The sequence below is a fragment of the Gymnoscopelus microlampas genome (assembly GCF_963454915.1).
Source record: "Gymnoscopelus microlampas genome assembly, chromosome: 4".
Classification (NCBI taxonomy): Eukaryota; Metazoa; Chordata; class Actinopteri; order Myctophiformes; family Myctophidae; genus Gymnoscopelus; species Gymnoscopelus microlampas.
The window spans coordinates 16042439-16067232 of NC_139941.1; the positions used below are offsets into that span (position 1 = coordinate 16042439).

Consider the following 24794-nt stretch of genomic DNA (forward strand, 5'->3'; position numbering starts at 1 on the left):
AGTATCATTGGTAACACCTGTGAAGGAAGTAAGGAAGAGGCCCAATTTATTTCCAATATGGCTGCTGTGCACAGAACCTATTTTAAATTGTTATATAGCAGAGATGAACCAGATTTGACAAAAAAAAAAAGGTCTCTCTAAACAAAGAGAGACTCGCCACCCCCCATCCCCAAAATAACGAACATACAGTACCACAGTAGGCCTGCTATCCGTCTGGGAGATACAGTAATAGGATCTGTTTCTCTGCATGCTTGCAGTATGGTTTGCTGATACGTAATAAGGCCAGACATTATTGCTCACATTAGATTCAAACGTATTTCGGTACTCATTTAGAACAGTTTTGCTGACATGATCTTAGAATAATGTTTCACTGTAAAGTATAATTCTTCTTACCTTGTTTAAAGCAGCACATCAGAGAAAGTGCATAACTTCACGAGTTGCAAGTATACAATGCACTTAGTTGTTTTTTTTTCTCCTCATGAATATGCAATGCAATATCTTGGGTGCAATAATACATTCCAAGGTTGCATCTTGGCGAGAGACACACAGCACAGCATAATAAAGGCCCTGCAGTTTTAATATACCTGAAAATAACAGTCGATATCGGAAAGGTCTACGAAATAAGAACTTTTATTTATAATATATTCATACTTGTACACAAGTAAAATAAAATGCATATCTATGGTTCCATCGTAGTCTGAACAATTCAGCAGCATTCTTTCGGTAAATGCTTCCCATATACCCTTTCTGTCATGGCAATTTAACTGAAAATGGGGGCGAAAAAAAAACATTTGTCTTTACTGAATTACTTATCAAAAAAACATAACAGTACCCAACAAATGCATCACTTTTGAATAAATAATGGGTAATGGAGATCATTCTTCTTTGATAAACAGACCCAAACATTCTTTGTGTGCGTTCGGCTTTTAATTTCCTGTAATTTCTTTTTAATTCTTTTGTATTTCTTTTTATTTAGTTTTCCAGCAGTCTGTCTGTCGAGGCAGTCACTGTCTTTGCAGTAAAAGCTTTTTTTTGGGGGGGGGATGGGAAGAAGGGCCGAGGGTCTCCGACGTGTAGCTTAGACACAGTACAGTTAAGTACATACAGAACAAACAATTTTGGGCACCAATTCATTATATACATCAGATCTGAAGTGTTCTGTAAAGGCATCCATTTTGTTAAATGTACTCTAACATCTTTATTACCGTTTGTCCATACCCCTGTCGTAAGGGAGGGCAACATGACCTCTTGTTCTTCAGTCTCTGCCTGCTTTTAGAAGTCACTGTGGGATTCTGAATCATTGTCATGAGCATTAACAATCTGCAAGTCCTGATCGGGAGCTCCTAAGACATGGCTAGAGAGATCCAGATCACGGAGATGAGGGGAAGTCGCAGCGCACGAATTGTGGATCCCTGGCCTTTGAGACAATGGCTGCTGTCCGACTTGGGCTTTTTGGAACACTTCTTTTTCTTTTTGTTTGGCGCCGCGGAGGGTTCCAGATTGTCTATGAGGTCGGGATTTAGATTTTCCAAAGACGTATCGAGGGTGTCGGACAGGGTCCCCAGAGGCCCGTCGCTCTGCTTGTTCCGGGTCTCATTTTTCGTTCGCTCCGGCTCCTTGAATTTGGTCTTGGAAATGTTCTCCTTCTCCTTAAGGGGGTTGTTGGTGATTTGGCGGCTCTTGCCTGAGAGGATGGAGGACTTATCGTTGTCTCCCAGACAACACCTGGGGACGGCCTCTCCCAGGGGGTTCTCTGTGGAGGGGAACTTACCCGAGTGTGTCTTGGAGCTGCTGAAGAGATTGGTCTGCGTTTGAGTCGTCTCCACGCAGCCCTCCAAGTCGTCGCTCTTCAGTCCCTTCAGGTCCTTCCCCTCCAGGGTCGCGGGGAGGTAGCACTCCAGCTGAGAGCTGGAGCCCTTGAAGCGTTTGAACCAGTCCCACAAGGTTCTGGCCCGACAGTCGCAGATCCACTGGTTCCCGTTGAGGCGGAGATACTGCAGGGACACCAGCGGGTCCATGGTCTCCCCCGTCAACACCGTCAGATTGTTGAAGAACAGGAACAAGGACTTGAGCTTTCCCAGGTCGCTGAAGGCCCTCGGCTGAACGTACACGACGCGGTTCTGGTGCAGCAGCAGTCGGTCCAGGTTGATCAGGCCGCGGAACATGTTGTCCGTCACGATCTTGATCTTGTTGTTGTGCAGGTAAAGATACGTGAGGTTGGCCAGGTCCAGGAAAGTGTCGTCGTGCAGCGTCAGGATGTTGTTGTCCTGCAGGTAGAGGTTCTGCAGGGAGAACATCCCGCGGAACACCCCGACGGGCAGCTCCGACAGGCCGCACCGGTGCAGGTGGAGGGTGTGCAGCTTGGTCAGGCCCCGGAAGGCCGTGGGGCTGATGGTGCGCAGGTTGCCGTTGTCCCCGATGTCCAGCTCCTCCAGCTTCTCCAGGCCGTAGAAGGCGCCCGCCTCGATGTGGCTGATGTTGTTGGAGTAGAGCCAGAGGACGGTGAGGTTCTGGCACGAGCTGAAGCTGGTGGAGCGCACCACCGTCAGCTTGTTGCTCTGGAGGAAGATCCGCTGGCTCCGCACGGGGATCTCGGTGGGGATGGAGAACAGTCCCTGCTGCTGGCACGCCACGGTGGGCCTTGGCTCGCTGTAGCACACGCATTTGGCGGGGCAGCCGTCGGCCGGAGGCGCGAGGTGCAGCCACACCACCAGGAACAGGAGTCGACCCCCTTTTTGGGAGACACAGAAAGACAAAGACAAGGGCGGACGTGGTTAGTGTAATGTTATGCAACGAAATACAGATGTGCCATTTCAAAACTTCAAATGTCCTGCCATCGGCAAGACAGTAAATTTTCAGGGGATTCCCAGGGTAATAAGAGGGACAAAGAAGGGCATTTAAAATGCTGCATTATTTTGATGATCACTGCTTTTATGATGCTAATTAATTTGAGCAACTGGTCAAGGACCTCTTCAAATCACCTTTCGCCTCATAATGAGTCTGACACCTTCTTCAACACACATTCTTTTGTTCTCATGTATATGGATGTCTGTTGAAGGGAAAAACGGGGGGGTGTAGTGACCACTTATTTTCAGGGGCAAAACAGTGCAATTTTAAGGGCAGAACCGGGAGGAAAAAAAATGCATTTTCAGGGCACTTTCAGGGAAAGAACAGTAACGTGTGAAGTTTTGAAGTGGCACATCTGTACAAAGAGTCACATTTCCCCTCCCCATGCGTTCATTGTGAATCTATAGACTGTGTTTGAATTCGGTTAAGTGTTTAAGCATAAACCTCTCTGATCCACACTGCTGCTCAGACCTCTGTGTGGTTGACTGGCAATTTCTACTGACAGTTTAATAGCGGGATGGCTGTTGTGCTGCAGGATGTGGATAGCAGTGAAACGTCAGAATATAAAGCACATTGGAAGTGACATTTTATTGAGAATTTTATTTAAAAATCATGACTGCGGTGACTTTCAATGAAATCAAAATAGCAACACAATCGTAAGTCAACACCATTGCGAATCAACGATACCAACGTGAACAGAAACATTTTTCTAACGGGTCAATTTTACTCTCCGAGTAAAATTAACACTCAGGATCCGTTGGCTTTGTTGTATCACAACAAACAGGATGGATCCTCCATTCACACGAGTGATTCAGGACATCTGTTTAGAGTATATGGATGCTTGCACCTGGGGGACCCCCCGCGCCCCCCCGCCCCCCTGCTGCCAACACAAGCGTGAAGGCCCGAGCAGCAGAAAAGGGTCCCATGAAGCCTGACTCATTTAATATGGGTGGGTAGCTTTTATGTGGAATTAGGCAGCTTAGGGTGGATGGAATTAACTACGTGGCGTCCCCATACTTTGGGCATGTCATTGCAGTAGTCAAACAATTTCCAAAAATAGCTCCAAAATTTGCAATGAGTTGTGAGCTTGTAGATCAGCCATTTTAGCTATTTGTCTCACGATAAGACAGGGGTCTTCAACGTTTTTCAGGCCAAGGACCCCTTCGCTGAGTGAGAGAGATGAAGCAGGGACCACCTACTACATGCTGTATATATCATCAGTGTTGAGTAAATTAATGTTATTGTTTGTTTACACCAAACTATCAAACTGTTGCATTCGTGTTAATGTGTATTTTCAGACATTTAACCACCTTTGGCTCGGTACTTGGTCTGCTCTTCTTCCCCTCTACTACACCAAACCTGTCAAAAATAGCAGATCTACAAGCTCACAACGCCGTGAGCTTTGCAGAGCTGCTATTTTCGAGTAATATTCCCCCTCAGGATAGGAATGCTAGGGTTCAAAACATTCATGGAAAAATACGTTCGTATCACACAAAGATTTGGCGGCCCCCCGGTAGTAACTCTGAGGACCGCCCCGCAGGGGTCCCGGACAGACCCCCCCCCCCCCCCCCGTCGAAGACCCCTAGGGGCCTTAAGAGGTTTGACATTAGCCCCGACACGGATAGGATCGGTGTGCTTGGCCTTTCCGCCGCGGCCACCCGGGGAGATTGACGCTGAGTTATAACTAGGTCGGGGCGAGGGCTACGGAGCCCCTCTGGGCTGCTACCACCGGGGGCAGCCTTTGAGCGGGGGTGTTTTTGAGTGCACGGAAGTAGATGAGATGTAGAAGAAATGTGTAACTACAGCTTCTGAAGGTCTGTGTGTGCGTGAGCGTGTGTGTGTGTGTGTGTGTGTGTGTGTATGCCCCGAAGGCATGCGCATGCCGAGCCGGATTCCGGGTTTGCTGGCATTAATTATTACTGCTTCTGGGGCTAACTGTATCACGGATGAGCTGGCTACACAGGCGACGGGGATCGGCGCAAAAAAAAAAGGCTGAGTTACCGCATGTGAATGATCACTCCTGACTTTACATGGCTGGTGTTATACCTAAAGGAAGAAGAAACAAGCCGGCGCATCAACCCGAGGGCCACAGATTCCTTGAGGGAGGAGCGAGGGTGTCAAAGTGTCACAGAGATGTCTCTCGATTCAGTGCGTCAGGGCAGACACGCCAATCGGAATCTCACAGCCCCCCCTGCCTGGCACCTGGCCTCCTGGTAAGGATTACCAGGCCCTGCTATAGCGTACACATCGTGGCTGTCAGGTGGAAACCTTGCATCTCCATATTTTCACCTGAAGCCGATTCTACAAACGTTTTCTAAATCCCAACAGTTTTCTGAAAAACGCATGGTTCTAGATCAGTGGGGCTCAAACTTTTTCATGTCAAGGACTCCCAAAATGATATGTATTTGGCCACGGACCCCCATCTCAAAACATTTTGTTCCAGGGACCCCCAGAAGCAAAGATTTGAGTTGAAAGTGTTTGCTTTAAAATAATATACATTCAAAGATTTTCACACATTTTCACGATTTTTCAAAAATAGCAGATATACAAGCTCATAGCACGGCACTCGGTGCCGCGCTATGAGCTTGTATATCTGCTATTTTTGAATAGCCAAAGTGTAAAATAAAGCTTTTTAGCTCAAATCTAAGATGACACAGATGCGTTCCAGGTCTTAAGGGTTAACTTTTGTGTTTTTTAGTACGTTTATGCCCTACTTTGTCATACTACAGCGTCACACAAAAGTAGCAGATCCGCAAGCGCGAAACGCGCCGCGTAGCGCCACGTTTTGAGGTTGTAGATCTGCTACTTTTGCCGTTTTTGAATTTGAATCATAAAAAGTAACGGACCGAGACGATATCCATATTCCATTCCATCTTTTTAAACCTTTCCCCCCACCCCATAAATGTATGCTTTTGGTCACCCTTTAACCACTTATGCTCTATTTTACCATATACTTTGTCGTATGACAGTGTCATGCAATTTAAGATGGCGCCCACCATTGCAGGCGTGACACCTTTATGTGCACGGTGGACAAAGACAAAGGAAGAATTCCAGTGTTGTAAACACATGTGTTTTTACATGTGCATATGACAATAAACTTCTTATAACTTATATCTTGTATCTTTGTGCAAACGTAGCAACAATATCTGAGCTAACAGTATGTACACACTCACAACGTGTTGCAATGTGACGTGTTGCAATGTGACGGGCACCGAGTGCTGCGCTATGAGCTTGTAGATCAGACTCGGGCCTTAATGGGTTAATCTTGCATTTTTTGGGCGGTGCAACCGCCCCATATGTGAGGTTTGGACATCGACATTCGCTGCACTGTGATTGGCCACCATTGTACCCCCCTAACCCTGCACATTCAATGCAAATCACTGGCCACCATTGCACCCCCCTAACCCTGCACCGTGATTGGCCACCATTGTACCCCCCCAACCCCTATTCAGGACTGTGATTGGCTAGTGAACACATGACACATGTGCATGGCCCTATAAATAGGACTATGCACTTAAAAAAAACACATTTATGTTTTTTTTTTAAGTGAATCACCCATTGTGGACCAACCATTGTTTATTGTTAATAAATGGCACCACACACTTCAGAAATATTACTTTTCTTTAAGTGAACTTCCATCACTGTGATGACCACTGTGACCACACCGCCCACTTCACACTGGGTGTTTTTTTTTTCTAAATCTTTGCCATTATTGATGTAATATAAGTCTCTCTGTGGGTTTATTAATATTCAACCAAGTATTTACAAGAGCTTGTAACATAAATAATAACTACATTGGATCCATTGGGAAACAGGTAATTTTTTCCCCCTTTCCTGAAAAGTAACAGTTTTCCACATACAAGGTTTACGACCGACATGAGAGTGTCCCAGACGGCATGACAGGTAGAGAAGCACTGCAAAATGCATGAGCTTCTTTTTTCTTCTTTTCTACCCAGCCCTCCCAGCTTCCCAGTGGTGGGAAGTAACTATAAGTACATTTACTTAAGTGCTGTACTTTTACTTTACTTGAATACCGGTATATGTCCATTCATTCAATACGTTATACAGTACTTCTATTCCACTACCCAGAGGCAAATATTGCACATTTTACTGCACTATACAATGACAGCGTTGTGAGCTTGTATTGGTTATTTTCGAAAAACTTAAGTACTTCTAATATGGTATTGTAAGTATATACAGTACAGTACATGACAATTTTAATAAAGGATTTGATCCTATACTTGTTTGTAATTTTTTTTGTAACATTTTTTTTGTATTGCTACAAAAAAAAAAAAGAGCACCTCCCTCCCTCCCTCCCCCCCTCCCTCCCCTGCTCATCTGGCTGCAGAGTGTGTGTTGTGGTGCGGCTCATCTGTGGACCTTGTTAAACGGAGCTCTGGCGTTGGCCTGACAGCATCCCTCTGCTGCACTTTCCCCTCCAGTATCCTCCCCGCTCAGCCCGTCAGGCTCATGCCACACTGAAAAGCTGTCAAGACTTTTCCGCTCTTTCTGCATCGCAGCACTTTTTTTTCCCTCTCTCTGTCTCGCCTAACAATAGCAATATTTTACCGCAGAGCAACGCTCCGCCGTATCTCCGCTTATATGCTGTCTTCATTCATCCAAGCCCCCCCCCCCCTCCCTCCCTCCACCGTGCTGTCTGTTCATTAACATGCGATTTCCACCCACGCGCCGCGTGTCAACGCACCCTTTTTCCCTTCAGACGGTGGCATTGTGCTGCCTTGTCTTTGTTAGCGTTCTCTGCACACCCGCTCCAAAGGATCATCATCTTTTGGAGCAATTATATATCCGTGGTGCGCGCCCGCTGCATCTTCATACATGGGTATATATCAGTGGCTATAGGGCTGCTATATGTTTCCAGGGCTCGGGTTTACAGGTTTTTGGGATCCATATGTTCGAACGGCGTGGCCCCTGTGTGGATCTTGGACTTCATGTTGACCAGCCCGGACAAGTGGTTCTCAACCTTTTTTGCGTCAAGGACCCCCAAATTGACACATATTAGCCCACGGACGGACCCCTATTTGAAAAGATATGCCAGGGACTCAATCATTTTGATTCCTTGGGGGTCCCAATCTACACTGTATCATCAGCATTAGTGTTCATTTAACTCTGAGAGTGTACAAATGGAACCAAATGGACCCTAGCACATAAGGATCAATTTGGTTCCTAACTATTCATTTGGCCGGGGACCACCTGGAACCCCTTCAAGGACCAATGGTGGTCCCCGGACCACTGGTTGAGAACCACTGATCTAGGATGTATCTATGACACACTATACGACTCCAAATTTGGGCAAGGTTTCAACCTGATTAGAACCCCACTGACTTCCATTGTAAAACATATATATAAAATATTTCAAAATGTATAAAATATGATGTGACAAGTTGGAGACATTTCTGTTCGCACAAGAGATTCGGCGCTGATCGGTCCAGCGGTTTTGCAAGATTAGGTTCAGAAGACAGACTAGACAAACCAACCGACCTGTCCGGTGGTCCAGGGACCCCCCCTGGTGACTCACAAAAAACGTTGTCATACCACCACAGCCCTGCTTTTTTTTCTCCCTCGCTGCTCTTATGTGAAGAGCCTGTGGACTTCACAGTAGAGACCTCTCACATCCTTCCACCTTGACCTGGATCTGTACTGTATACCGGCAGTGGTGGAACCCTTATTGTACTGTATGTAACTCTGAGAGGGTACAAATACACTCTCAGAGTTATGGGGGTCCTTGGCCTATTACTGTACATACAGTACCAAACTGGGTCCTTGAAGTAAATACAAGTTTGAGAACCAAGGCATCACAGCTGATGTAAGAGTTTGGTTCTCCCCCATTGATCGATCGGATCTCATCCTCTCTGTCCTCTCTTATATGCTTGATGCTTCAGATCTCAATTAACACAACGGGTGCCAGCGTTTTATTAAAACAGATTACGTTGAGTGCCAGAGATCTCACCGTTTGGAACGCTGTGCTGTTTATAGCTGTGGACTCCATGGCGATGCACCCACACGCAAACAATGGATGCGTGCACGACGATCGTTGGTCCTGGCTAATGCTTGGAACAATAACATCTCTCACGCGATTCGCCATTACGGAGTAATCGCCCATCGAAAATGACTCGTTTTCCCCAATGTAAAAAGTCAAGAAGATACAGAGGTTTTTATCAAGGAGATAGAACGGGAGCGGACGGGGAGCCATGTTTTTTGGCACGGTGATCCCTTCCTTCTCTGAGTCACCGTGGGTGATTCCAGAGCTGCGCTTCCCCTTGTGGAAACAAACAAAAAGACTGATAACATGGTTTTTACCGTGTTCGGCACCTAAGCGCTACTCTCTGAAAACACGTTTTTTTACTGTGTTTGGCACCCGATGTGTTAAAAAAAAAAAAAAACATAATATAAATATTGTGTGCTTCCTGTTTACCTAACAGTGATTTGAAACAAACTTTCATATCTGCAAACGATATAGCCAAAGTGTGTCATCAAAGCTCCTAGCAAGAAACAAACCCTTTTCCCCCAAAAAAAGTGTCCCTTATCATGTCCTGCCAGCTTTGGTTTCAGTGCTTAATCTCTCCCTATATCTCCTGTGTCAAAACATGACTATCAGTTAGTGCCAAGTCTCCTCATTCCGGGCCTTGATATTTGGAACTCTGTGCAATAATATAGCGAATCACTCTGTTTAAGGGGTAGACGAGCGCTCTTAAATGTGCATCTGACGGAAGCCTGAGTTATACGGCGGCGCCACGTGCCAAAAAATTGCAGAGGTACAAGCTCACAATGTGTCGCAACTGAGCCATGTTGTGAGCTTGTATATCGGCTATTCTCGCCTGCCTGACAGGAGCATAACACAGGCACAACACTGTGTAGTCCTCTCAGCCCTGAGGAAATCACATCACTCTAAGCCTCCTCCCCCCCTCTTGTTAAGACGACAAGCTCTTCTAGCATGAGAAGACATGGCAGGTTAACAAAACTCTGTCAGACAAACGCTCATCAGTGATATGTCTTGGCAAAATACACCCTCCCGCCCCCTCCTCTCCTCACATACCGGAGCTGAGGACGCTATACAGACAGCAATGCACATAGCATGATTGCGGCCCGGGCGGGGCGCGAACAGTGTTGCCAGGTCTGCTTATCATAAGCGACTTTGGGCTTGTTTTTCTGTAAACTTGCTTGTAAATATTCGTCTTTTGTGGGTTGCGTTTTTTGGGCGGCGGGGCTTGTTTCTAAAGTGTAACTTTGCTTATTTGGGCTTTCTTCAGATTTTCTTTTTTTTATTACTGTTTAAGCCAGTGGTTCATCTTCATGTCAAGGACCCCCATATGCATATGCATGTGTATTTGTCCATGGACCCCATCTGAAATTATAATTTGTGCCAGGGACCCCCCCGTAGCAGATTTGTGTTGTTAAATCGTTTAAAAAATATTCTACATTTTGCACTTAATTTCCCTCAAGATTAGCATATCTACAAGCTCGTAGATTGGCTACATTCAAATAGACAACGCTTATAGGTTTTGAAGTGCTCATGTTGGCCTATAGTCGCTTCTTTTGGGGCTTGTTTTCATAGACCTGGTACCCTTATTTCTCTCGCAAACTCTGGCAACACTGGGGAGGGAGGGAGGGAGGGCAGCCATGCCTTGTTTGCTTAACGCAGCGTTGCATGACTGAGCGTGGCTGCGTGTTCATTTGCATGCATCCCTGGCACCTTGCGGCAAAAGGAAGACAGGAGGTGGTCGTGCTGCTTCCTTTGTCTCGCGGCTGACAGAGTCTTCCATGGACGCCTTCCTCAGGCTCTTATAAGCAGTGGTGGAAGAAGGAGGTCTACCCCCATTTTTCATTCAAGTAAAACAAATATTGAGTAAAAATAAGCATTCACAGACAATAGCAGATCGACAAGCTCACAACAACGTGTTGTGAGCTTGTCGATCGTCTATTTTCAGCCAACGCTTTCCCCTCAATAACAGAAAACAGAAAAGACCCTAGTATAGAGCCCCGAGGCACTCCGGTCAACCACACACGGTTTTAAGTGGTTAAAGTGCAAACCGTAAATGTACTCATTATGCAGAATCTCCCTTTTTCCTCTCCCAAACGTTTGCACGATTTGTCAAAACCTTTCAAAAAACAGTAGATCTACAAGCACCTGAGATGTAAGGGAGTAGAAGTACAGCATAAGGTAATATCAAGACACGGAAATACTCAAGTAAAGTAAACGTGCCTCAAAAGTGTCCTTAAGTACAGTACTTGAGTAAATGTACTCGGTTACTTTCCGACACTGCCTGCCGCACCCCAGGAACACTCGCTCCCCTGATTCATCATCATGGGGGTCTTTGCTTTGAAGGGATTGGGATTGGGCCAGAAGAAGAAGAAGAAGAAGAAGAAGGGAAGGGATGTCTCTGTTTGAAAAGATGAATCACGGCCCCTCCCTCCAAAAGGGACGGCGTGCGTTGGCCTCTTTCTGTACCATCCTATTTTATTGTGTGTGTTTTTGCACTGGGGGTTGCCTGCTCTGCTCTTAATATAGCCACGGCACGGCCTCTCCCCGCGCAAGGTTGTATACATTGGCTTTTACTGTACCGTGTTCCATACCTTAAAGGACGACTTCACCGCTTTTCAACCTATCTTCATATAATTGGTCCTCACTAATACTCATGATAAAATGGTACAATTTTTTTTCTACTTGGTCTGTGTCTCATAGGAGGGCTGTGGACAGTCCAGAAACCTGTCTACCAGTGACATCATCGTTAGGCATGATTTTTTTTTCCAACAAGCTTTCACATTTTTTATTTAGATTTTTATTAACACGAGAACAATGGCTTCTTTTATTGCATTGCAACTTTCCAGGAATAGAAAGCCTGCAGTTTCTATTAGCTTGGATTCCCCATTGATGATGTCACTGGTAGACGGGACTCTGAACTGTCCACAGCCCTCCTCTGAGACACAGACCGAGTAGAAAAAAATTGTACCATTTTATCATGAGTATTAGTGAGGACCAATTATATGAAGATAGGTTGAAAAGTGGTGAAGTCGTCCTTTAAGGCTCACACCGTGTATAGATACATAAATAATAACGTAGCCCCCCCCCCCCTCTGCACAAGAACCCAGTGGTGGGAGAAAGTACGCAAATGCTTCACTTAAGTAAAAGTAACAATACTGCAATGTTAAAAGTACTCCGTTACAAGGAAAAGTCCAGAATTAAAAAATTGACTTGGGTTAAAATACAAAAGTATTGGTATCAAAATGTACTTAAAGTACCAAAAGTAAAAGTACTAATATGTTTGAAAATAGCAGATCTACAAGCTCACAACACGTCGTGATGCGACGCATTGTGAGCTTGTAGATCGGCCATTTTCAAATAGCCTAGGTATTATAAAATAGGGCTGAAGTGGTTAATGTATGTTTTATAATATAATCCTTTATATCTTTATATCTTTATGTCTGCAAAGTAACTAGCAACTAAAGTTTTCAAATAATTGTAGTGGAGTAAAAGTACAATAATTTGCCTCTGAGATGTAGTGGAGTAGAAGTAAACGTATAGACAATTGGAAACGCTCCAGTAAAGTAAAAGTATCTCATAATTGTACTTAAGTACAGTACTTGAGTAAATGTACTTAGTTACTTTACACCCCCCCCCCCCCCCCCCCCACACACACACGACCGCCAAGGGCGTCGGAGCCGATACTGTGATCCCGTACGCCACTAGTTCACGGCGACAAAAAAATTAAAACATTTTAATTTTCTGCCCCGGCATATTTGACTGGATGATTCATCATCCAACTTCCTCCGTGACAACAATACGAGACGGCGTCCCTCAAGGGCACTCGCACGGGCACATTCATGTGTGCACGGTGCACACACACGCACGGCACACGCACACACACTTACCCATGCACCGCATCGATCAACCCGGTGCTGTGATCTTAACCCATTAAGAGCGGGAACACATCTGTGTGTCATTTTTAGATGTCTTTGGGCTATTCAAAAATAGCAGATCTACAAGCTCATAGCGCGGCACTGAGCTTGTAGATCTGCTATTTTTGAAAATTTGTGGCAAAATCTTGGATTATATATTTTTTAAAGCGAACATTTGTAAAATATTTAGTTCCAGGAACCCCCAGAAGCAAAGATTTGAGTTACAAAAATCAGCAAAAAAACAAAACAAATATTTGCACAACTTTTCATATTTTTTCGAAAATAGCAGATCTACAAGCTCATATGAGCTCTATGAGCTTGTATAGCTGCTATGTTTGAATAGCCAAAGAGATGTTTGTGTGACACAGATACATTCCCGGTCTTAATGGGTTAAATAAAGATGCGTGCGTGAGATCAAACAGGTTGTCTAGGACACAAAGGACGGGCGAACGGAGAGAGAGAAAGAAAGGACACAGGGAGAGAGAAAGAGAGAGATATTGCAGGGTAGAGAGAGAGAGAGAGAGAGAAAGAGAGAGAGAGAGAGAGAGAGAGAGAGAGAGAGAGGGTCTCTCGGCATTGGTGTTGCATGGGTGTCTAAGGATGTTTCAGCATGCAGAGGACACAATTAGCAGACGAGTAGGGGGAGGGGGGAGGGGGGGCGGAGGGACAGACGAGGGCCTGTTTGACACACATGTGACACAGCACTCGTCCAAACAGATGGCCTCATGAATAACTGAGGCAACCAGAGAGAGAGAGGAGGATGAAAACATGGCCTGGTTTCCTGAGCGCTGTGTTAATACGCCTATAGGGCTGTCACTTGTCCAAAGGTTAGTGGTGGGGGAAAAAAAAACAACTACTCTGATGTTTTACTTTGGTAAAAGTTGAAATACCGCAATGTAGAAATACACTGTTACAAGTTAATGTCCAGTTTTCAGAATTTGACGTGAGTTAATGTACACGCACCTGCTCTGCATTTGCTTGATTGATTCTGATACGTAAGGGCTCGCTCACACCACAACTGTGTTCCAATTCTTCAAACAATTTCAAAATCTTAGCACATCTATAAGCTCACAACAGGTCACATCGCGCCCTAATCGCGGCTTAATTGGTTGATGTATGTTTTGTAATAATAATGATAACTACAAAGTAGTGGAGTAAAAAAATAATATTTGCCGCTGAGATGTAGTGAACTAGAAGTGTAAGGCATTGAAAAACGTACGACATACTCAAGTGAAGCTAAAACAAACAAAAAAACTCAAAAATTGTACTTGAGTAAAGGTACTTAGTTACTTCCCAGCACTGCAGAGGAGGATGAAAACCCTCGTGGCTGCAAAGTGCTGTATTAGGCCGAATGGGGCTGTCACTTGACTAAAGGTTATATACACAGTATATGTGCTACCGTGGAGATTAAAGCGAGACATGGGCATTTTCACATAGGAAAACACCCCCCCCAAAAAAAAAGATGTAGAATGCAAGTAATGCGAGCTTGAGAATACTGTAAGGCATCAGCTGACGGAGGAGGAGGAGGGCGTTGTGCGGGGGTGTCCAAAATGTACTCCATGAAACCACAGAGGAGCAGAAACTCAGCAGCGTGCCCTAGTTTGGCTTGCGTGGTGCTGTCTAGCAGAGAGGCACAGCACAGTTTGTTATTTATACTGCTACTGTACCGACCGTGCATGCATGGAGCAACGCTGATGTATGTCAGAGAAGGGTTTCCAAAACTTTTCCATGCCAAGGACCCCCCAAATATAGCCACAGATAGACTCCAGCTGCCCCCTATTGCGAAATGGCTTCAAAAAAATTGCAAAAATAGCCGATCTATAAGCTTGCAAAAAAAAAAAGGATTTATTTGGCTATTCAAATATAGCAGATATACAAGCATTCAAAGATTTGCACACATTTTCACGATTTTTTTCAAAAATAGCAGATAGAGCAGAGAAATGGCTTAAAAAATAGCAAAAATAGCCGATCTATAAGCTTGCCCAAAAATATTTTTGGATTTCTTTGGCTAGTCAAAAATAGCAGATATACAAGCTCGTAGCGCGGCACCGAGTGCCGCGCTACGAGCTTGTATATCTGCTATTTTTGAAAAAAAAAAGTGCAAATCTTTGAATACATATATCTTTATAAACAACAGTTTTAACTCAAATCTTTGCTTCCGGAGGGGGGGGGGGGGGGGGGTCCCTGGAACAAAATATAATTTTGAAAATCTGTGATGTAAGTGGTATAGCTCCCGTAGGTTTATACTTTATAGCATTCTAAGGATTACACCCTTCCTCGCCCATGGAGTCTGCTGGCCAGCTACTTATCCAGGCCTATAAGTCATCTCAAAGCTTGGACTACTGTAACTCTCTCTTTTTACTGGCCTCCCGGCATGCTCACTCTTAAGCCCCTCCAAAATGATCCAGAAATGGTCTTCAACCAGCCAAAATGTTCACACGTCTACCCCCTTTTCCGCTCCCCTCCATTGGCTCCCGCGTTGCTGCGTCCACGGAGCACAAAAACACTGATGTTGGTCTAAAAGACAACCTAAGGCATAGCCACCCCCATACCTTCAATACTGATACATACAGAAATGCTGTCAAAGACTTCCCCGAAAAACACCCTGAACAACGCTCCACACATCCTGGACTCTTCTCCCTCCTGGGTCCCAAACTGTGTTGCCAGATGCTGTGAGAGAAACAAGCAACCAAGTCTAGGAAAACCAGCCCAAAAGAAGCGACTATGAGCCACGTGAGCACTTTAACATGTACATCAGCTATTTGAAAATAGCCGATCTACAAGCTCACAACGCGTCGCATCGCGACGCGTTGTGAGCTTGTAGATCCGCTATTTTCAAATACAATCTTGCGGGGAAATTATAATAAGCAGATCTGGCAACCCTGGTCCCAAACTGTGAAAGAGGTGTGGGGGGTCCATTTCTCATTTCTCCAGAGCTATGGGGTTCTCCCTGTACCCCACCTTTTTACCACCTTCTCCTGCGATTGATGCTAGCGACTGACCGAGATATTGCTACTATGCAGACACGTCTTGGTCGAACTCGTTCCCGATTATAGTTTTTCTCGACCACAAATGTTTAGATAGCACGTTATTTAGACAGATGCCAGGTAAAATTGTTTACCTGGTAATCCAAGACGACTCACAACTCTCAAATTCCATGTATCATTGTAGCTATTATTATCACTGTGATGAAAAGGAGTATACACGACAACATACTCTACTGTTGATACAGGAAGCATGTCTTCAACAGCATGCCTTGCAATCAGTCTGTTTAGTTCTGCCTTGGCTTAAATAGACTGGAACAGACGGTGATGGAAGGCTCACACTCGAACTGGCAAGTGTTCAGGCACACACATCACACACAGACACACACAGACACACACACACACACACACACACACACACACACACACACACACACACACGCACACACACACACACACACACACACACACACACACACACACACACACACACACTCACACAGAGGAGGCGGCGAAGGCAAGACCCGCCCAACTCTGCTTCTGATTGGCTTACTCTGATATTTTACCCTGCCAACACCAATCGTCCCACCTCATGCCTAATCAACCAATCAGAGGCAGAATAGAGCGATGTTTGCTGTGCTGAGGTTAGAGTGACACAAGTATGTCGCAGGGACTTACCCCCCAGTCCAACACTTGATGCTGAGTCGCTTCTTTTGGGCTGGTTTTCCTAGAGCTGGTTGCTTGTTTCTCTCACAGAATCTGGCAACACCGGTCTCAGGGCAGACGCTGTGCTGGTTTACATTAGCTTACATGAACAGTCTGAACAGCATTATAGGTCCACGGACCCCCATAACTCTTGAGAGTGACCAAATGGAACCAGCTCAAGTCTGACCACTTGGGCAGCAATCGGCAGGCTGAAGCCGAACAATTTCCCACGCGGATATAGGTCTAAATTGGACCCCTTAGGGTTCATTTGGTTCCATTTCCCATAAGGCGATGCCATGCACGTTCTGACAATGTCGGCAGAACCCCATTTCCAGGTGCTCATTAAAAGAGGAAAAATGCCTCTTTACAACATTCCAGGCCATGGCCAGAAATTGACTCATGGCCGGTGCATTTGCATTGGGAGGGGGAGGGGTGGGGGGGTGGTGTTTACTGGGCCTTTTTAGAAGCAATAACCCTCAATTTGAAATGGGTGAGGTTGCAAACCCCTCAGGCTGAGCATAATGTGTTATTACTGGCACAAACGGGAATGAGGCCTAATGACTCGCTTGGCGGATTACATGCCAGAGCACCCTGTAAGTCAGGGGCAAACGCCAAATTGAAATGAATTAAATCATGGAGAGCCTTTTTTTAAAAGGTTTTGTGTCAGGGACCCCCTAATGACAAGATTTGTGTTGTAATATATATATATATATTTTATTTTCTAAATGATATAGTCTTTTACAATTTGGCATGCATTGTGAGCTTGTAGATCAGTTATTTTTTGATGAATTAAATCATGGAGAGCCTTTTTTTAAAAGGTTTTGTGTCAGGGACCCCCTAATGACAAGATTTGTGTTGTAATATATATATATATATTTTATTTTCTAAATGATATAGTCTTTTACAATTTGGCATGCATTGTGAGCTTGTAGATCAGTTATTTTTTAATAATCAAAGTATATCGAACTGATTTGTCATTTTTGCTGGGGACCCCCTTAGAACCCCCCCCCCCCCCCCCCCCCCCCTCCGAAGGACCCCTGGGGGTCCCCGGCCGGACCCTACTTTGAGAACCACTGCCGTAAGTGGCGGATAAAAAGCTTTGGACTCTTATGTAAAGTGTCAGCCGGAGAGGCCGTTGAGAGTCACAGTGACAGGCACTTTAGCTTGAGAAGATGAGAAAAACACATGTTCAAGTGGTCTGAGCGCTGAACATGGCGTAACCTGTAGTCCAGTCCGGGGTGGGGTTGGGGGTGTGTATGTGCACTGTGCAGGCATTAACATTATCCACTCCCAAGTCTCTCTGACAGGTTCATTACTGCAAAAATCCCGCGTTCGACAGCTTGCAGCCCCCTTCGGACTGGCACTTGTTCTTGCCTGTCAGTGAGAGAACCAGTATGAGATGAACTCTTGTTTTCCTGTGAGTTACAATGGAGGGCCAAATACATCAAGTAAGCACTTAGACCATGACTGGCCCGGACCAAACCAAAGTCATTCTCTAAGTGATCCATTTAGATGGTGTGAAGGATTGCAGGGGCCGGAAATTTGCCGGAGGAAGAAAAAAAAAAGCAAAGGGAAGGACTCTTAAATTGCTTAGAACCACCGTATGTGGTTGAACCTGACCATGCGCTAACACTCTTTGCACCTTAATGTCTCGTGTACAACGCGCTGATATTCTTTTTGCACCTTAATGTCTATTATTATGTACAGTGCTATGTTGATGAACCTTATGTCTAACCTCATGTACATACTGTGCCTGATGGATATGCTTTGTGTATACGTAAATGTCTTTTGTTGATTTCCCCGCCACGCGCCCCTCTCTTATTTTTTCTACTTGGAAATAACAGCAAATTTCGCCCACTTTTTTACACCTTTGAACCTGTGATGTGACAATAAATTCTGATTCTGTTTGTTAGCGTCCGGCTCCGGGGGACCACCAGTGGTGCAAGTGGACCCTTACGGGTCTGCAACTCTGAAAGTGCACAAATATGGAACCAAATGGACCGTTACGGGTCCATTTGGTTCCATTTTGCACTCTCGCAGAGTTGAACAACAGAGAACAATAAAAGTAGCCTCACACCGCCCAACTTGCACAGTTACCAGAGATAACTTTAACCCATCGAAACTGGGAAAGCATCATGTCATTCTAGATTTTAGCTATATACTGTATATCTCTGCTGTCCAGCCAGAAACTGCTAACTCCAAAACGCTCATTGTTCAGGAAACGCAAAAACAAAATATACGTTTTTCAGGAAATGAAGAAAACCTTATATTTTTAAAACAAAGCAATACTACCTCATCAAAGTTGGTATAGTGACTTTATATATTGTCAGATACTTGCAAGTGTCATTATATTATCAACACTTTAACCAAATCGCGGGTAAATCAACACTTTACCCAGCGCAAGTGGAGTTAGCAGTTTCAGACGAGCAGAAATCAAGCTGAAGTGGAGTTAGGTGTCCAAACAACAGTAGCTCCACTCGCTGCTGAGGGAGAGGTTTCAAAAGGGTACAAATTCTCAAAAGCTAACAATGGATCTCCAAGCTCACAATGCATCACAACAACGTGTGAATTAATGCCCTGATGCTTCATGCCACTTATTATATAGGCCTACAATAATAAACAGGACTTTAAATATTACAATAACTTCTGCAAAGAGGTAGTAGAATAGCGCGACAGAAATGCTATGAACGCCTTTCTTCTTGTCACATTGCTCTCCTCATTAAACACTTAATAGATTTTAGAAATATAATTACTTGTTTTCATAACATTAGCGTCAGTGCTAAGTTTGATAAACAGGTACACTGCATAGTTTTAACAGACTACGGGGAGCTTGTTTACGTGGTCCTCCTCCTCGTTCACTGCGCAACGCGCTCTACTCATGCTGTTGAAAAGCAGCGCTGTAGAGGAGAGGGGGGAGTTGTTTGTTTTTGACGGACAGTTTGAGGATCCAATGGAGTTGGGAGTTTTCGTCAGAGGCGCTTTTTAATACTTTTCATTGGTTCAAATGTTTTGATATTTTACACAGACCTAAAGGGTGTTCAATAGCGTCGATTTATGAAAAAAAAAAAAAAAACTGAAAATGGAGTTAGTTGGTCCTGGCTGGACACCGACGATTATAGCACATTGGTTGGCTATTCAAAAATAGCAGATCTACAAGCTCATAGCGCGTCACTTCGTGCCGCGCTATGAGCTTGTAGATCTGCTATTTTTGAAGAATCGTGAAAATCTTTGAATATACCGTATATATTTTTACATTTTTTCCTCAAATCTACAAAACAAAACAAAAATGTTTTGAGATGGGGGTCCGCGGCCAAATACATATCATTCTGGGGGTCCTTGACATGGCATTTTCAGAAAACTGTTAGGATTTAGAAGACATTTATAGAATCGGCACAACATTTCAGACACACCACGCCGGTGTATTTGGACCCTGCTGAATCGCCTCTGCTCTGAGGTCGGGCCGGCTTCGAATCATCCACCAAGAAGGTGGGGCTTGGCAAACAGCGCGGAAAGCGAGTGTGGCGAGCCTGAGCAGACTGCCAAACACATAATTAACACCATGTCCCCTACACAGACCACCCTCTGAAGCTGGCCTAACCCTCAACGTAGGACCAGAGACGAGAGGGCAGTTGGACATCGATACACGAAACGACAAGGTCACAAAAGTCCTTCCTCATAGAATAAATGTCCATAAGCAAAAAGAAGGGACTCGCACACTTAAAGATGAAAACTAAAGCTCTTTAGAGGCAAAAGTGACATGGAGAAATAAAGTGACACAGAGAGTGGACGTTTCGGTCCTCAGACCATCATCAACACCGTGTCACTTTATTTCACCATGTCACTTTTTGCACTTTTGTAAGTAATGGACTATTTTTTGCACATAAAGAGCCTCAGTTTTCATCTTTGAAAGATGAAAGACTTTCAGCGTGCAGTGCCAAGCCCCTTCTTTTTGTTTATGGACTTTCATGCTGGCCTCTCACATCTGTTTTTAACCCTATAGTAAAGCCTTGAGTTTAGAGCACACACGTCCCTACCTCTTTCATAGAATAAATGGCCATATTAGCTCAATATAAATCATTTCACTGACACTGCCAGTGTTTGGGGGTATTTGACACTGACTGGGCCGACCTTTACTTCAGGTGTCGTGAAGGGTAATGTGCTCCTGGGGATATGATACACTGACTGAGAGTTAAATAAACTGTGAGGGTTTTACAGTGTAGATCGGTATCCCAGAGATAGAACATGATATCAAATAGTTCGTCCGTGGCCTAATGTATATTAAACTGGGGGTGCTTGAAATTAAACAGGTTGAGAACCACTAAACTAGGCTAAACTAGACTGGAAACTATGGATGTCCGATATTATCGGCCTCCCGATATTATCGGCCGATATTAGCATAAAAATTGATATCGGGAAAATATCGGTATCGGTTTTTGAAAACAAAAATGTTTTTTTTGCTTTATAAATAAGTTACAGGAGTTCTTACTGTATATGGTGTGTGTGATATGAAATTTGAGCTTACCCTAATCACAATAATCCCCGCATATATCGGTATCGGTTGATATCGGTATCGGTAATTAAGAGTTGGACAATATCGGTATATCGGTTATCGGTAAAAAAGCCAATATCGGACAACCCTACTGGAAACCCAGTCTACACTGTCAAATCCTCAGTGTTAATTTAACTAAATGGACCCAGGTCCATTTGGTTACATTTGTTCACTCAGAGTTAGCCTACTGTACACATCCGCAATCGCAAGGGTCCATTGGGACTGCTGGTGGTCCTTGGACCCAACATTGAGAACTATTAGTGCTCTAAGTCAGTGGTTCTCAAGTGCGGTCCGGGGACCCCCAGGGGCCCTTGAGGCGGTTCTAGGAGGACCCCGCAGCTATTTGAAAATAGCCGTTCTATTAAACTCACTTGTAGATTTGCTATTTTCCAAAAAAATCTTGAAAACATTTGAAACATTTTGAATATTTTGGAAACATTTGAACAACACAAATCTTCTATGAGGGTCCCTTAAACAAAATATTTTCAGATGGGGGTCTGTAGCGAAATACATATTATTTTGGGGGTCCTTGACATGAAAACCTTTTGAGAACCACTGTTCTTAAGTGATCTATTTTGATGGTGTGAAGCATTCCAGAGCCAGAAATTGTCTGGAGGAGAAATCAAAGGAGGGATTCTTTAAATCGCCAAGACTTTGCTGCATGCTGCTTTTACTCTGTTTCAAAGTGTGTATATGGAGGGGGGGGGCTCAACTTAACCTTGTGACACACTTAAGCTGAATACAGAAAATGATCTCAAGCACGCGCATCAGTCATTCCAAGGATAGGAGGATAGTCAGAGCTCCCTCCCTTTCTCGTGAAAACGCGATCCCTTCCACCGGGAGAGACGGGAGGGAGAGGAGGAGCGAAAATGAGACTGCAAAAATACTTCACGAGACAAACCCTTATTGACGCCCCCTTTTTATTGCCTTAATGTGTCATCTAAGCCCTCTCTGTCGTCTCCGGTTTTGCAATCTTGCACTTACTCCTCCAGATTGGCCGCGCTGACGACGCATAGGCTGGCTGCAAAATGTGTCATCTGACTGCAATCACTTCAGACTTTACTGGCCCTGCAGGCCTTAGAGGGTCATCTGGCCTAAACGAATAGCCCGGAATTGGGCTTTGTCATCCACATGGATCCCTTGCATCCCTGTAAGGCCAGTGGCTGTCGAACAGTTTCATGTCAATTAAGGACCCCCCAAATTGATAAGGATTTTGGCTGTGGACCCCCCCATCCGAACATAACACAGAAGATTTGTGTTGTTAAAAACAAAAACAAAAAAGGCACCTACAAATATTTGAAAACTTTAGTTACTAGTTACTTTACAGCTATGAATTATGACATTATTAAACATACATTAACCACTTTAGCCCTATTTTATGCATAGGCTATTTGAAAATAGCCGATCTACAAGCTCACAACGCGTCGCGATGCGACGCGTTGTGAGCTTGTAGATCTGCTATTTTCAAATATTTAGTACTTTAACTTTTGGTACTTTAAGTACATTTTGATACCAATACGTTTGTACTTTTACTCGAGTCAATTTTGAATTCCGGACTTTTACTCGTAACAGAGTACTTCTACATTGCAGTATTGATACTTTTACTTAAGTAAAATATATGAGTACTTTATCCACCACTGGTATTTTGTTGACAGCCAACACTAAGGTTGCAGGAAGTGCAGACACAATACATGGAGTGACATATGTGATGTCTGGACTCCTGCGTCGCACCTGCTTACGCAGAGACAGAGAGAGAGAGAGAGAGAGACCCACACACTCACACTCTCTCACTCACACTCACACATACACACATCCATATGGTTGGGAAGCTTTAAGCATTCAGTAGCATCTGTTCTTCCCATCCTCCACACTTGAACGACATTCAAATGAATAGTTTTTTTATTAAATGAGAGTTTTTATTATATTTATTTAAACATAGCATCAGTGGCTAGCTACATGGCTGCTGTACAGTAGGCTATGCGGCCGCTATCGATGTGAGTGGCTGTCTTGAACGTGACACATTTCATTCAGAAGCCTACACACACACACACACACACACACACACACACACACACACACACACACACACACACACACACACACACACACACACACACACACACACACACGCCCAGGGCAAAGAGCCAGACAGGGCCTGCCATCTCAAATTCGTCTTGACAGGGAATGACACAAATATCACACTCAAGGGCTGAGACGACACTAGGGGCAGTGGTGTAAAGTAACTGAGTATATTTACTCAAGTACTGTACTTTAAGTACAATTTTGAGATACTTTTACTTTCCTGGAGTATTTCCAATTGTCTGTACTTTTACTTCTACTCCACTACATCTCAGAGGCAAATGTTGTACTTTTACTCCACTACGATTATTAGAAAGCTTGAGTTGCTAGTTACTTTGCAGATATAAATGATTACATTATAAAACGTACATTAACCCCTTTAGCTCTGTTTTTTAGGCTATTTGAAAATAGCCGATCTACAAGCTCACAACGCGTCGCATAGCGACGCGTTGTGTGCTTGTAGATCTGCTATTTTCAAACATTTTAATACTTTTACTTTTGGTACTTTAAGTACATTTTGATACCAATACTTGTGTACTTATACTCAAGTAAGTTTTGAATTCCGGACTTTCACTTGTAACGGAGTATTTCTACATTGCAGCATTGACACTTTTACTCAAGTAAAAAATGTGAGTACTTTCTCCACCACTGGTAGATATAGCCTCTAGACTGGCTCTAAGAACTGAAGAATAACAGGAACCAGGGTTCCCACTGGGTAACGTGGGAAAAGCCCGGTGACGCAAGGTTAACTTCAATTACATGGTGTGATGACATAAGTGGATGCACCGCAAGGTTAGAGAGGGTTAATGGACGAGTTCTCAAGAGGATGATGAAGTCCATTTGGGACTTACGTGTGTGTGTGTGTGTGCGTGTGTGTGTGTGTGTGTGTGTGTGTGTGAAACAGAGTAACTCCAGTGGTATTTACATGGTCCGTTTAATCACATCACAGAGCCCTGTTCCATCTGTCACCCCACATTTACTGTAAAGTGACATATTGCGCTGCACACGGCGAATATGCTCTCGCACGTCATCTCAATAATGGCCATTAAGTATCCATTAATTCCTCGGCGATGGCTGTAAATAGGAACGCCGGCTCGCCGTGACTCACCGGCATCACATCGGAAAGGGCCTCACAGTGATGTGCGAAATTGCCTTAAGGATTCCTAAGCAATCACAATATGGAGCAAGCTCCCCTGAGACTAACAGAGGCGGAGGGGAAACAAAGAGAAACACGTAGGATTAGCCCGATCGCTGAGTTTTAACTAATTCTGACCAGCTTTCCCATCTATTCTGGAAGCGTATAGGCAGCAGCCCCAGAGGCACGTTGACCTGAAAAAAAAAGACAAACCTCTATCCCTTTTCCTTTCATCTTTGCCAGCCAGCTCCTATGCAAGCCGAATGTTATTAGGGCCAATAACACAAGGCCTACTTACACTCACTCTGCCCGGCGAACAAGAGCGGTGCTTTTTTTTTGTTGTTTTGTTTTGCGTCCACCACTTAACCCATTCGATCCTGGAACGCATCTGTGTCATTTTTTTGATTTATTTGGGCTATTCAAAAATAGCAGATATACAAGCTCGTAGCGCGGCACCGAGTGCCGCGCTACGATCTTGTAGATCTGCTATTTTAGAAAAATCGTGAAAATGTGTGCAAATCTTTGAAAATATATATTCTTTTAAAGCAAACATTAACTCAAATCTTTGCTTCTGGGGGTC

General features: G+C 44.3%; 2 protein-coding genes across 2 annotated transcripts in view; both read right to left on the reverse strand.

The window, feature by feature from the left end:
- cabp7a (calcium binding protein 7a) overlaps positions 1–24794 on the reverse strand; it is a 688996-nt gene that overhangs the window by 214855 nt on the left and 449347 nt on the right. The window lies entirely within an intron of this gene.
- The window catches only part of rtn4r (reticulon 4 receptor), an 82995-nt gene continuing 59367 nt past the window's right edge, over positions 1167–24794 (reverse strand). The window contains exon 2 of the mRNA XM_084054970.1: positions 1167–2731. Within this exon, the coding sequence (XP_083911096.1) occupies positions 1344–2731 (1388 nt within the window). The 3' untranslated portion in view covers positions 1167–1343. The remainder of the gene's footprint in view (positions 2732–24794) is intronic.